General features: G+C 36.1%; 1 protein-coding gene across 1 annotated transcript; it reads left to right on the forward strand.

The window, feature by feature from the left end:
- The first annotated feature begins 648 nt into the window (after positions 1–648).
- LOC107046138 lies at positions 649–10,572 on the forward strand. The gene is made up of 8 exons (XM_015268662.1): positions 649–787; positions 2,521–2,739; positions 3,816–3,940; positions 5,144–5,422; positions 7,258–7,389; positions 7,770–7,886; positions 8,160–8,453; positions 10,312–10,572. Exons 3-8 carry the CDS (start codon positions 3,914–3,916, stop codon positions 10,570–10,572), a joined length of 1,110 nt encoding a protein of 369 aa, XP_015124148.1. The 5' UTR covers positions 649–787; positions 2,521–2,739; positions 3,816–3,913.
- Positions 10,573–13,927: the final 3,355 nt, after the last annotated feature.

The raw sequence follows: 13,927 nt of genomic DNA on the forward strand, positions 1-13,927 counted from the left end.
TAGCAAATAGAAGGCCGGAATTTTTGTTGAAAAAAGACCGACGAATTCGGAATCAGCGACCCAATAAATAAAATTCAATGCATTAAAACTTGCAGACAACGAAATTGATATACGATGAGGTTCAGCCCATGGCCTAAATCAATTATTTATGTATTTCATTTGTATTTCTTACCTATGCATTGCCACTGTCCCTTGAATTCAATTTTTCCAGCAGTCCACAATTCCCATGAGACTGAACAATATTTGGAAAGAAAAACTACAAAATACGGTTCACTTTAATTATGTCCACTATGAGCAATTAAATTAATTCAATAAAAAATAATATGTTATTCCAGGCGTTTATGAATCACAATCTCTATTTACGTTCATATCATTATCACTTTTAAAAATGGATGGTGATATAAAAAGAAGGGTTTACTAGATAAATTCCTTCAAGTTATATTAATCTCAGTTTTATTGCAAAAAAGATTGGATGTCACGAGTTTTTAAGGTTAGATGTGAATTCTCAATTATTCATATTTTTTGGCCGACAGACTACGTTAGTCACCCGAAACCTTTTGCCAGTGTAGACACACGCCTCCATACTCTCTCCACTCGATGGCACGACCGGGCTTCCGTACATATTTGCGTAACACTCGTGTTGATCACCTCGTCGTCCAGTGTTCGGTGTGGTTGATTTCAGTGTTTCTCGTGCTTTTTTAAAATGATAATTGAAGATGCCTGCCAAGGGGACACGAAAAAGGAAATTGAAGGAACGTGCATCATTGGAGAAGAACGAAAATATTGGGTGAGAAAATATTGGGTGAGAAGATTAAATAAATTAAATTTAGTTGAACATATAAATTACTCGTGAAATTGTTCTTTACACTCTAAAAAAAGTTACTACTCACTAGTACTGAATTCTACTTGGGAGAAGTTTTCTTGTGAAAAGTTGGGAAACTACTTGTCCCAAGTACTTTTCATGTCCTAGGGTGAAGTACAATATTTGCTAAGCAAGTAGGAAAAGTACTAGGAGGAAGTACTTTTATTACTTCCTGTCAGTATTTTTCTTACTTCTCACAAGTACCTTTGATGCTTGGAGCAAGTAATTTTTCTACTTCTCGCGAGTACTTTTATGACTTGATTCCAGTACTTTTGGTTGGTTATTTTGTTGAGGAATTTCATATCATTAATTATCATTCTCATTATCATTATCATTCTCAGATGACAATTAACAAATTTCATCAAGGGGAGGTTACGATGAGTTTCAAAATCGCGAGATATTGCAGTAAGATTTATTACACATTGATGATCGATTATTTATATATGTTGAAAGACGAAGAATAAGTGGGGAAAAAAACGATTATTTCTTGTTGATTTGCCCCCAAGACCTTGAAAATGAAGAAAAATAGCACGGTGTACTCAATTTTTGACCTACGGATGTATTTTTTCTTAAAAATTTTTGAACAGATGTGTAGGATAACAACTACGAGATAATTTTTTTGAATTCGACTTCTAAATAGGCAATTTTATTCTTTGTCGCATAACGAAATTGCAATTTTTATACAAGATAGCTCAAAAGATTAATACTTCAATTTTTTTTTCAATATAAAATATAACAATTATTTTGAGGATCATTTTACTGGCTATTTCGCATGAATATTACATTTTTTGTTATTAAAAAAAGGACTATTTGGAAATTAAATTTGGAAAAATTAATTGGTAATTGTTATTCTACACATCTTTTGAAAAATTTTGAAAAAAAAATCTCTGTAGCTCGAGAATTTATTACATTGGACTACATTTCAATTTTCAAGCGTTTGAGGGGCAAATGAACAATAAACAATAATTTTATTTGCATTAATTCTTCGTTTTTCAGCGATCTCTAGTGTATGATAAATTTTACTGTAATATTCCGCGAAAATCCATTAGTACTGGATTTGAGTGCTATTACTACTTGTCTCGAGTATTTTTTCTACTTTTGAGAAGTACAGCTCGGTACTCAGTACACGTACTTTTAGTACTGATGATGAGTACAGTTGATACTTGTCACCAGTACCAATTGTACTTGGAGCGTAAAACTTGTATTCAGCCGATTTTCGACTTGAACCAAGTAAAAAAATTACCTTTTCTCCAGAAACCCCTCGGTACTGAATACAAGTAGTTTTTCTACTTATCAGAAGTAATCTTTTTTTAGAGTGTATACATTGCATGCGGTAGAGGTCAAAAAGTATTCAGTGAGAGGTCCACGGGTCGACTTTGTTTGTTTTTAGTTTTTTTGAGTCGTAGAATCGGAATTGGTTTGTGGGGCTTCACCAAACTTTTTACCAGAATTTTCCTGATTTTAATTCAGTTAATGAAATAATTGCACGATAATTTACATTTTTAATTTTTAATTTTTTTCATTTGGAGGATAAATATTATGTTCATATTTTGATGAAAGCAAAACAGTTTTATGGAAACTATCACGCATTCCTGTAATTACGTATCTACTGATTAATTGTGTCAATATTGCTCCTCCTTAATATCTTGTTATTTCAGGCCAATTAAGGATCAAATTTTGTATGCCTCGATAAGTGTCCTTGATAGCCAAAAGATGAGTGTTACCGTTAAAAGAGATCTTCTTTTATTGGAAGAACTCCAGCGAAAAGTTACCTGCCACAGAAAGAGTACTGCGTGCATCAAATAATGGTCGCTCCTCATCCCTGAAAATTCTCGAAGATGGTGCAGAGAAGGATGTTGTCATTGCAAAAACTTCATGTGAGTGAACTACATTTTTTTTTATGAATGCTCAGAATGTTGCAATCAAATATTTTATTGTTGATGTATAAACATCTATACGCGCGGTATTTACATTCTGTGACTCTCGGGTATAAGCTCTCTCGCTCCCGTAATGCCGGAAAAATAAAAAAAAAATCTAAAAAAATCCAAATAAAAAAAAATGAATAAATTAAAAAAATAACAAAAACAAAAAGAATAATTGATACGACAGCAGTAAGTTATCCCGTATTATGTGTAAAGATCATGCGTACGGTACGTTTGTATTTTTGTATGAGTGTATTCATATGATTAATTGGAAAAAAAGGGAAGTCATTACTGAAAATTTCATAAATTCTCAGTAATTATAAAAGAATGAGAATGAATCATATAAATACACTTCTTAAATATTCGAATTTTCGTTTAGAACTTGAGTTAAAGTTGGAGTGTACAGGGCTAACATCGTATACTACACGGAAACAAAAACACCAGAAAAATTATCATACTTGCACCCTCAATTGGGTTTAAAGAACTCTGCCAGGTAAAGTTTATCACGAAGAGTACGAAGCATTAGTAGTTAATCCGGATTTTTTCCACGAAATTGAATGATTTTTTATTGAAAATTTCATCAGAACTATGTTCCTCGTAGCACAGTAAAATAAGTAGGACACTGATTCTTTACAAAATATATTCCCGAAATATTACTGATTCCACAGAATTAAATACTATGCTCTGAGGAATTTCACTGTATGTGAGAATATTGTCGCCAAGAAATGCAGTATTGCAGCATATATTCAATGTATTTTTATCAGTGTTGACACTACATTTCTTTCTGTGCTTGGTGGTTGGAACTACTCAACTATACGGCACGGTAGCGTAACTTGCCCAATAGATGGACGGTTAAGATCGATAGCTGGATGATTGAGGGAGTTTTTTTGGTAAAAAATGGATTCGTCCATCTACTGGACAAGTTACCCTAATTTTCAACTGGATTTATAGAAAACCATTGTCGCATTTTTTCCTCAGTAGAAGGAGATAATGAAACCGAAAATAGTAAGAGAAATTACGTAATTCCACAGATGACCTATTGCAACTGAGGAAGTCCTTGGAGAATGTAAGGAGGCCATTGAAACCAAAGTTAACCTGGGAACCAACGCAGTCGGTGAAGTCTTCAACAATGAAGATTGTTCCTCAGATGGTTAAAGTAAGTATATGTGTTTTATACACGTGGGACAAGAGCTTCATTAGTTCCATTCATTTTGAGAGATATTCACGTTTCGTTTCATGTATGAGTATCTTCGCGTATGTCTAGAACTGTGTCGATAACCCCAGAACATTCATTACAAAAAATAGTAAATTCTGGCTCTTAATTGGTACCAATGGAACCCAAATCTGTGCTTAATCCCAGCTCGTTCGGTTGAATGGTTACAGAGATATAGCAATTTCTCAAAAATAATTTTTTACAAATATATCAAGAACGACTCGACCAATTTCATTTTTTTAAAATCAAACTAATCGTTACGATGATACCTATCCCATCGCATAGCAATGTAACCACCCCGCTGTGCAAAAATTGAATTTTATTGTTATATTTTCATTTCTTCGACCAATTTGCTTATTACCACATTCACTTGACAAATAATCGATATAGAAACTTGAAACTCCGTAGGATTTCAGGTGTTTTGGTAACGAAGTTTGGTATTTTAGATGGACGAAATCGGACGAGTAGTTCCACAGATATTCTTCATATTTCCGGAAATAACTTTATATGTGAACCCATTTTCTTCAATATCTTCCAAATTACTGCTCAGATTCTAGTTTTTCTTTTTTCAAAATACTCATCTGAGCGTCTACGATCGAGATCAGCCAAATTATGAATATCCATCGATACAAAGTTTTTGAGATATTAGCGTTTTTCTCACTTGTGTATAAAATTTTGTGTCGATAGATTAAGTACATATCCGTTATAGAGCCGTTTATCGACAAATCATTTTTTTCCTAAAAAAATGGCACATAGACATTTTTTTATTAATCAACCCATCACCGAACATCCTTAATATCTCGAAAACTGGTTCACTCACATCAATTTTTTCAACACCAAAATATTTTTATGAGATTATCCATCGAATAAAATCAGAAAGTTAAGTAAAAATTGCCATTTTTCATTTTTGAAATAGAATTGCTGTGAATTCATTCGGAAGCTTACTACCAATGGAATTGGTAGGAATAAGAAAATGTAAAGACTAATAATGCATGAAGTAGCGGTGTTTTTCTATCGAAGCACTTCACTCGCATGGATCTCCCGCAAAATCCTCGTCATCTTAAAAGCTCTCAACCATTTCATTTTTTTTCCGCGTACTAAGTTGATGGTTTAAAAAAAAAGTTAACGTATCATTTAACCCAACAGATTTCAGAATACAACAAAGAGAAAAGCGTAGAAGAATCAGACCGTCGCCGCGATTCCGCCATGCAGCAAGATGGAATTCTGCAGAGCCCCAATAGCCGTGAAAACCAGGGAGAAATCGAAGTTGCTTCAGCGAGAGATGAGCCGGTAGCTGTCATCAGAAGCAATGTGCCAGTTTTGCCACATGATGCAGTCAACATTCCTGTCCAGAAGATGCAGGACAAAGAACCAATCCTTCAACAGGGTCAGCCTACTTCTGAATTGTCGAATATTGATGCTCAAGTAAGTTATATTTGCAGCAGGGAATCCTTGGAGGGCTTAAAGCTTGAACACTTCCCTTTCTGCCTCGCAATTAACTCTACACACAACCTTGATACTTCGTTAGTCGCGCCAATAATAACACTGGTTTCAAGCCATTAAAAAATATTCAAAAATTTTCACATCTCATTTCACTTATTGATTTATTTATTGAATGAAATGACATATTCAGAAATTTCTAGAGAAATTTAGGGAAATCTTGCATAAAAGCCAGTAATTACCAGTTTACCAGTAATGATCTCCATAAAAGAAACTCCGAAAAGAAAATAATGAAATTTTTATGTCGAAAATCCATGGCTTGATCCGTGTTACGGAACAGCGCAGCGCTGAATAATTGGAAAAAAATACTTCACTTTGCACTGCCATAAATAATTAATAATAATACTCACAGTCGCAATGTTTTAAACATTTCATTATATACCGAAATCCTGAAGGTCATTGTTAAATCATCTTCATATTGTTTGCATAGGTATTTATTCATTTTTTTGCCATGCAGCTCCGTTTACGGCGCGACCAACGGCGTTCGTAAGTCTTGCGCGACCTCAAGTCAGGATAATATTTTAGCCCTGTTTCGTGAGAGGTGTTTTCACCACTTTGCCTTATTCAGACTATTACGAAAGAGATTTAAGTTCACAAAATCGGTTTGTCAGTGATGACTGCACTAGGGAACGGTAGTTGGGGCACGATAAATGTTGAAAATGATCCTAAAAATTCCACACTTATAAGTGATATAAAGCCTGAAGTTTTCATATCCAATGATAAATAGGGAAAATTTTAGAATAATTAAAATTTTGAAGTCAACTGATAAGTTGGAAGTTGGTAAAATGTCCGGAAGAAAGTGATAATTATTTCGTTCTTGCAATTATTGATGATACATGAATAGTTTGGCTGTCAGAACCGCGCATATTATGCCGATGTTAAAATTTTCATTCCTCTGGACCTATCGCGAATGCACAGGAGTGATATTTCATTACTTCTACTTCAATTACTCATATCAAATGTAACGATTAATCCACCCTGGCCAACGACTGGCATCCAACGCTTGGCTAAGATACCTGATCCCACCTTAACATCCTAAACTTGACGTTCTTCTTGCGAAAAAAATGAGCAGCGGTGGTATTGCAAACAAGCAGGTGACATCGAAAATGTAACAGTGAGGATATACCTACAGATCTGTTGCTGAATGATGTGTTAGGATGTGTAAGGTTTTTTTCGCCATCAATACGTTGATTTTGCAAAAACGTATTAAAATAGGTTGGATAGTTTTAAAGATATTCAAAAACAGTTGGGTATATCGGGACGAAATTGCACACAGAGTTAGTTGCCAATCGTGTTTGATAAAAAAATGGAAAAAAAAATTCTCTCCCTCCACTAGTAGAGACAAATGTATTAATCCATCCGACATAATTTCAAACTAGCAATCGGAACTAGATTTGGAGAAAATAAATACGGAAAATTATCGATGCCGCGCGACGAATTTCGATAAAGAATATAGGTACGAGGGATTGAAATATCTCTCTTATTCACCCCGGTACTTTATTGCTTTTTGGCGCCATGACATTCAGCACAGCACATCATTCCTCATATTTCCAATTTTTTTTCAACTTTTTTTTGATCTCCTAGCAGGATGAAATATTCTATTCATATTAATTCGCACACCCTCTTGATCAATTCATTTCTTGGACATGTTATTTCTATACTTGGGGAGTATTATTAATACACCGAGGTATGAAAAATACTTAAAATGAAAAGTCTCCAAGAACTCAGAAATTTAAAGTGATATATTATTTATGATGCAGATTGATGAATTTCTCCTGTCTTCATCACCACCTGGCGAAGATCTCGCAAAGCTTGCAGATTTACTAGTGCAGAAATCGAAAACTCAGTCGATCCCTTCGCAGGTTTCAAAGAATGATGATAATCAATCCAAGGTAAGTGGGGCCAATATATTTTCATTCTTACTCGTAATGCGCGACTTGAGCATATTTCCGAAAATTATACTTATGCTGAAAAATACATAAATTACACCCTTATAAGGAAATTGAGCTCAATGAAACCACCCTCCCTTTTATCGATAAATTATATTTCGATCGCATTGGTTGTTTATCGATCTTTGAGTGATTATCAGTTGAGCAGTGACCATGAGTCAATCGATTGCCCATTATTCGTCAATTGCTAGTCTCTGCTGGAGCCAATCATTATTGTAGTTATGAGACCACAATAATTCTCAAGGGCTCGCGCTAAGTTAGTTTAAAAAATGTTTAAATACCTTCGAATGCCAAGTAATAATGCATTTGTCATATTCATACAGAAAAAACCTCGAGTTGTTGAAGGACACAGACTGCCATCTGGTGATAATCGTACGGCTCATGTTATGGCAATTACTGGCAAAAAGGCCTTTGCAACAACTTCCGGCGGGAAGAAATCGGTAAGTACATGCGTTTCGATTCTTTGTATAGTATATCACGCAATCAGGGCGTAAATTAAATTTCATTTCAGGCGAGATTTGTAATCACAGGTGTGGAAAACGAAATTTCCGCCTGAATCGTGGACGTTATTTTACTTTATAAAATCTGCTAACCTCTAGTTTACACACACTTGTAACATAAAGTACATGACGCAACTCGTGCGTTAAGTCGGATTGCACAGACTCGTGCGATGTAAAATAATCATAATAAAAGAAAATTTTAAATTCTTTCAGGTGAATCAGTCCAATCCAAAATTCGTGTCGCATCAAAATCCTTCGAGCAGTTCAACGCAGGAAGCTTGCATTGAACAACTCGAAAAAAATCTCAAGGAGTTATCCGAAGAGAATGGAGAGTTGATGAAGGCAAGAGATAGTGATGCAGATGTAATTGAACGATATAAAAAAAATTTTCATAAGCGTAAAACGACGGTAACAAAAGACGATCACCTGGTTGACGTAATAGAGGAGAAAATTGAAGAAACTATTAAAGATGCATTTGCAGAACACCAGCAGCAGCACATTTTTGAAGTAAGAATTAAATTTCCATCTATTAACAGTATCTCACTGCCATTACACATCGTTGAATGTCCGTCATTTTCGGTGCCGAGAAATCCTTCATTCACTTCAATTTCTTTTGGCTCATAAGAATCAACTGCGAAATTAACGAAGTGCAAGATGCATATGTTTCAATTTACCACGTTTATTCACACCCAATCCATAGCTGAAATGTTGTCGCGATTTACAGCTGTGCGTCTTGACTTTGAAATATTTGTCTCAATATTACCTGAACAATACTCTGAACCGACGTCATTTGTTTCGCGGAAAGTCAACCTGTAAGTATGCCGTACATAAGTGAAGTTTTGTTACTTTAGCTGCACTTTTCCATTATTTTTTTTTCTCTCTTCGAACGTCATCGGAACACGTGTTAAATTCAGTTTTTCAACGATTAACTTATTAATTGTGCCCAAGGCTCCTGAATATACCGAATAATGTGCTAGGAAATATCCATGAAATTTGCTGCATTTTTTAGAAATCCAGTCACGAGTCATAATAACCCGAGTACTTGAAAATTCGTATTTTCCGAAACTTGGGTTGCTGAGTCAAACTGTTGCCAAACTGCACGCATACATGCTGCTCAGCAGGGTGACTTAACCCTTCGACGAGAATTGCCGTCTCCCCACCGGCGGGTCAGTCAAGGCTATACGCGTGTGTGTAACATTGAAGATAGCAAAGCCAACGGTAGTACTGTTGGGTCTGGTGCCACGCACCTCGCTCTAGAGATAATCATTGTTCTTATACTACACTTTAAGAGAAATTGTGGTTTATACATGTGATTGATCATTTTCTCTACAAACATGAGTGAAAAACTCCATTCCGAGGAATGTGTAAACCTGAGGCATACGTGTTTCCTATAGTTGTGAAACGATCATGGGTCAGTGCAAGAGGGAAACCCTGTCTGTGACGGTAGTCACTCACACATAGCTGGACCGCACGTGATTGTTTCTTCCCTTTCTTTGATCACACCGATACAGTTTGGTCTCTTACTCTCGGCAGAGGGTTAAGGGGAATACACGATTAATTTTCAAAGTAAGAGGAGTTCTCGGCGAATTATTCTCTCCATTCACATCTCGATCAGCAGGAGCTGCGATTCGATATTCTTTTCCTCACTCTTTTTTATAAATACCGCTGCGCTCTGATGCTCCTTGAATTGTTTCAGATTGAAATCAGTTCAAAAACTCGTTTATTGCTCAGCAACAAGCCGTGTTATAACCGGAAATTACCGCTTATAATACCCGAAGAGCTTCAAAATGATCGGGTATTTCTCGCAAACTTCGTTACATACAAACGATTATTTTTTCCATCCAAATTCCGACCAAAAGAAGCAACGGTTTTGAAATCACGTGGTGTGTATGAAATAGATAATTTTGGGTTATACCACGGCTTTTACTGAGTAATAAAAAAAAACATTTTTTCAGCCAATTTCGTACCACGAAAATGTCAAACCCCCTGCTTCCCCTGCTTCTATGGGTCCGAAAATAATCAGGTATTTCTCTCAATTTCCCTCAAGTTTAGCACGGCCGAACTTCACGCACATGTTTTTGAACAACGAAATATTCGGGAAATACCCGGTAATTTCCAAGCACTCGGGGTATTATAACTGAATATGTCAAGTTTCGCATGTGAAAAAAAATGTTTGTATGCAGGGAGGTTTGTGGAAAATACTTCGATTCATTNTATATAACTGAATATGTCGAGTTTCGCATGTGAAAAAAAATCGTTTGTATGCAGGGAGGTTTGAGGAAAATACTTCGATTCATTTTGAGGCTCGAGGGATATTCGGTGATACGTATATCCATGGTGTTGCATAATTATTTTTTTTATTCAGATTCCCAAAGCTCAGCAAGAATATCTGCTCTCTGATCTGTTCATCAAGAGTCTGCTGAAAGAATTGACCCCACAAGACATGTGCTACAGAGTAGTGCAGAACCTTTGGGATCGGGAGACACGTAATGTAATTCGGTATAACCAGCCTCGGGAGAAACCGAAGGGATTCAGGTTCGTCGACCCCAAGGAAACCCAACTGATGGCCTATTCTCGAAATATTTTCGTGCGCGGAATCGACTCCGTTGACGGAACGCCTATATGATGCCTATACGCAATTCGTCTACCAAGCCACTTCCGTGCACGGAAATATTTCGAGAATAGGCCCCCTGATAACTCGTAAGTTGGACAGCAAAACAACACAAAGAAAAAAAGTTTCTGGTTTAATTAGTTCGCTTAGAATCATACAGTGAAGAATGGGAAAAGAGGCCTCTGTTGACTGTAGCATTGTTCGGTATTAAAGAGATACGCAACCAATGCTGAAGTTCACACCGACCTCTTTCCCAATTTTTTACTGTGCAGTAAAAATTGTACTCAAATTCATGACTTTTTAATGTCTCCAGCACTCTGTGGTACTGCAATAACTGAATTCAACCAGAAATTGATACTGAGAACCAGGGAATTCTTGTCTCTGTGAAAAGTTACAATCCTGGAACGTTCTAGCATATTAGTTTTGTCAGCAGTATTCGTTAGTTGGCGATGTAGTTCAGGTAGTTCAGTTCATCACATTCCAAAATCGTTCTACCATTTTAACTGTAGGCAGATGTAAACTAATTGTTACAAATGTTTCGGTATTAACAGTTTGAAACCTTCCCGTGATTCGTATTTTCAATTACCCAATCCGATTTAGATACACCGATTGTATATATCTGACAGTCCACTCAATGTATTGTCACCATGGAGCTGTATCCGAATTCCAAGTTATATTGTCACTAGTCACAAATATTCGTCATATTTCCATCGATCTCACAACAGCTAATGACATGTTACATAATGGGTAAGTGAAATGTCATGTAATTCATTCGCATCTCTGATTTTGTTACAAATATGTGCATCCGTCTCCTTCAGATTTCATGATGAAATTGCTCTTTGTCGAAGGAGGAACCTTAGCCGAATAGCCCCACTTACGCTCTTACTTCCCGCTACTGAAATCCAGATTCGCTCTTTGGCGAAACTGAATATATTTTGAATTTCACCCGCCTGAAAGAAACCCTTGGCATCGTTCAAAATTAATCCGTACACCACATTGATAGAAGGTTAATGCTGCTACGTTCGGCAAGTTAAGAGAACATATATTGTTCGCACGTAATTTTTTTCTTATATGAAAATGAGAAAAATTATTTGGTTTATAGCATGAAATATACTAAAGTGCGTCGTCTAGCGTGATTAATCGCTATGATTATTATCCTCTAATTACTGAGGATCGATACACATGAAAAACCTCCGTCCCTATCGCGAGTCGCTTGTCTCGATCCCGTTTGACACATGTCTCCATACTCATTCACTCGTCATATAGCTATTAAAAATTTCGATGCTATGGTAATGTTCCCCCTCAAAAAACAACTCAGAGTTCAGTACAATGAGTGTTCAATAATTCGATGATTGACCAGGAATGTTCTCTGATAAGTGATCACTCGAAGTCCAGTACGAGAATTCTTCGATGTTATAGTAATGTTCTTCCCTGATAAAACTTCTTCCCACGGTCCAGTGGGGATATGTAAATTACACGTCTCCACTCTGGTGGCCGAAAGGCAAGTGAAGGCATTGATCAGCTGAGAGAGTTACATCACTGCTCAGTCTTAACTTTTTTCGATCATTTAGTGATGTTTTGGGTTCGACAATTGTCGAGAGTCTAGTACGATAATTATTAGATCTCCCTGCGATCATTGTACGAGGTTTCTACGATGTTTCACAATAAATAGCGGCTCAGATGCGTGGGTGATGTTTGTTTGATGAGGTTTTCGGTTCGACAATTGCCGAAATTCGAGTAGGATAGTTATTAAAATTCTATGCCATCATTTTGTTAAGTTTTTCAATGAGTAATGCTTCAAATGCAAGGGGGATGTTTATTTGATGATATGGTGATGTTTTGGGTCCTACAATCGCCGAAATTCCAATACGATGATCACTCAATTTCTTTGCGACCATTGTAAGAGGTTTATGCGATGTTTTTTAATGGTGGCTCAAATGCAAGGGCGTTGTTTGTTTGATCATATGGTGAGGTTTTCTGTTCGACAATTGCCGAAATTCCAGTACGATAATTATTTAAATTCTGAAAGATCATTCTGCGATGTTTTTCAATCCCCCATGGAAATGAATACATGTTCAAAATATATGAGATATATATGTAATGAATATAATGTATGTATTATATATGAGTCCAATGAAAAACTTGTACATTTTGCTACATATGTACAAAAATATCTGCAAAAATATATGTAATCTATGTATTGCATGTATATTGGATGTATATAAATTTCATATATGAATCATGTATACGTCTTATATGTGTATCATGTATGAATAATATGGAATCATGGGATTCATATATTTTGACATATATTGTGTTCGATGNGAGGTTTTCTGTTCGATAATTGCCGAAATTTCAATGCGATAGTTATTGAAATTCTGTGCGATCATTCGGCGAGGTTTATGCGATATTTTTCAAGGAGTAATGATTCGAATAAAAGGGGATATTTACTCGATAATATAGTGATGTTTTATGCCTGATAATTGTGGAGAGCACAGTACGATAACTATTGTTGGATCTTTATCCGATCATTGTATGAGGTTTCTGCGATGTTTTTCAATCAATGGTGGCTCAGTTACGGGGGCAATGTTTATTTAATGACCTGGTGATGTTTTATAATTTTAGACATATCAACGCCATCTCTTAAACATAAGGATCGAACGATTCCGTCGATAAAGAAGACTAAGTCCAACTAACGGTGACGGATCACCATCTAGTATGTGACGTTGTGGCCAATTGCCGGAATTGAAAAACCTGTGGCCAGTTGCAAATGTGGTCAGTTGACTGTGTTCAGTTGCACCCATCCCGTTCGAAAATCCGTAGCGCGTATATTGTGAGTAAGATAGGGAACGAGCGCTCTATGTATTATACCTCTATGACCGAGATTGTGCGACAATCCCCGATGAAGCGCAAAGTAGGGGTAGCCCATCATTCATCCACCCATGAAAAAATACGAAACCCTCGACGTAAAAATAACCCGCCAATTCCATAAAAATTTTTAAACATCCAAGAATTTTTGCTTTTTGGGCCATAATAAGTCGTGAAATTTCTGTAAGATTTTACTACTTTCAGAAAAATTACGCAACTTTTTCATATTTTTTCGGTGGCAAACCGGAGAATTTACTGAACGTTCCAGATATATTCTCTTCAATTCCTACAAAAACTAGCTACAAAACCATGCACCTCGCTTACGGATTATGTGAATGGTTCCGTAATTTTTATTGAATATTTCTCTCCGTGCAATGAAATTAGTAGAAATGAAAATAGAAAAACAAATCCGTGGAGAGTGCCAGTCATATATAGTCTGTCAAATGACTTCTATCACACTGCTTGTTTTATCAAATCTTATACAAAACAATATTCTGTAAAA

The sequence above is a fragment of the Diachasma alloeum genome, unplaced genomic scaffold (genome assembly GCF_001412515.2).
Source record: "Diachasma alloeum isolate Michigan unplaced genomic scaffold, Dall2.0 Dall_scaffold_01215, whole genome shotgun sequence".
In the NCBI taxonomy this organism is placed as follows: domain Eukaryota; kingdom Metazoa; phylum Arthropoda; class Insecta; order Hymenoptera; family Braconidae; genus Diachasma; species Diachasma alloeum.

Coding starts and splice junctions, on each gene's coding strand:
- LOC107046138 (XM_015268662.1), top strand. CDS start 3,914: ATGAAGATTGTTCCTCAGATGGTTAAA. Junction 3,941..5,143: donor TTGTTCCTCAGATGGTTAAA/GTAAGTATATGT, acceptor TTAACCCAACAG/ATTTCAGAATACAACAAAGA. Junction 7,887..8,159: donor CTTCCGGCGGGAAGAAATCG/GTAAGTACATGC, acceptor AAATTCTTTCAG/GTGAATCAGTCCAATCCAAA.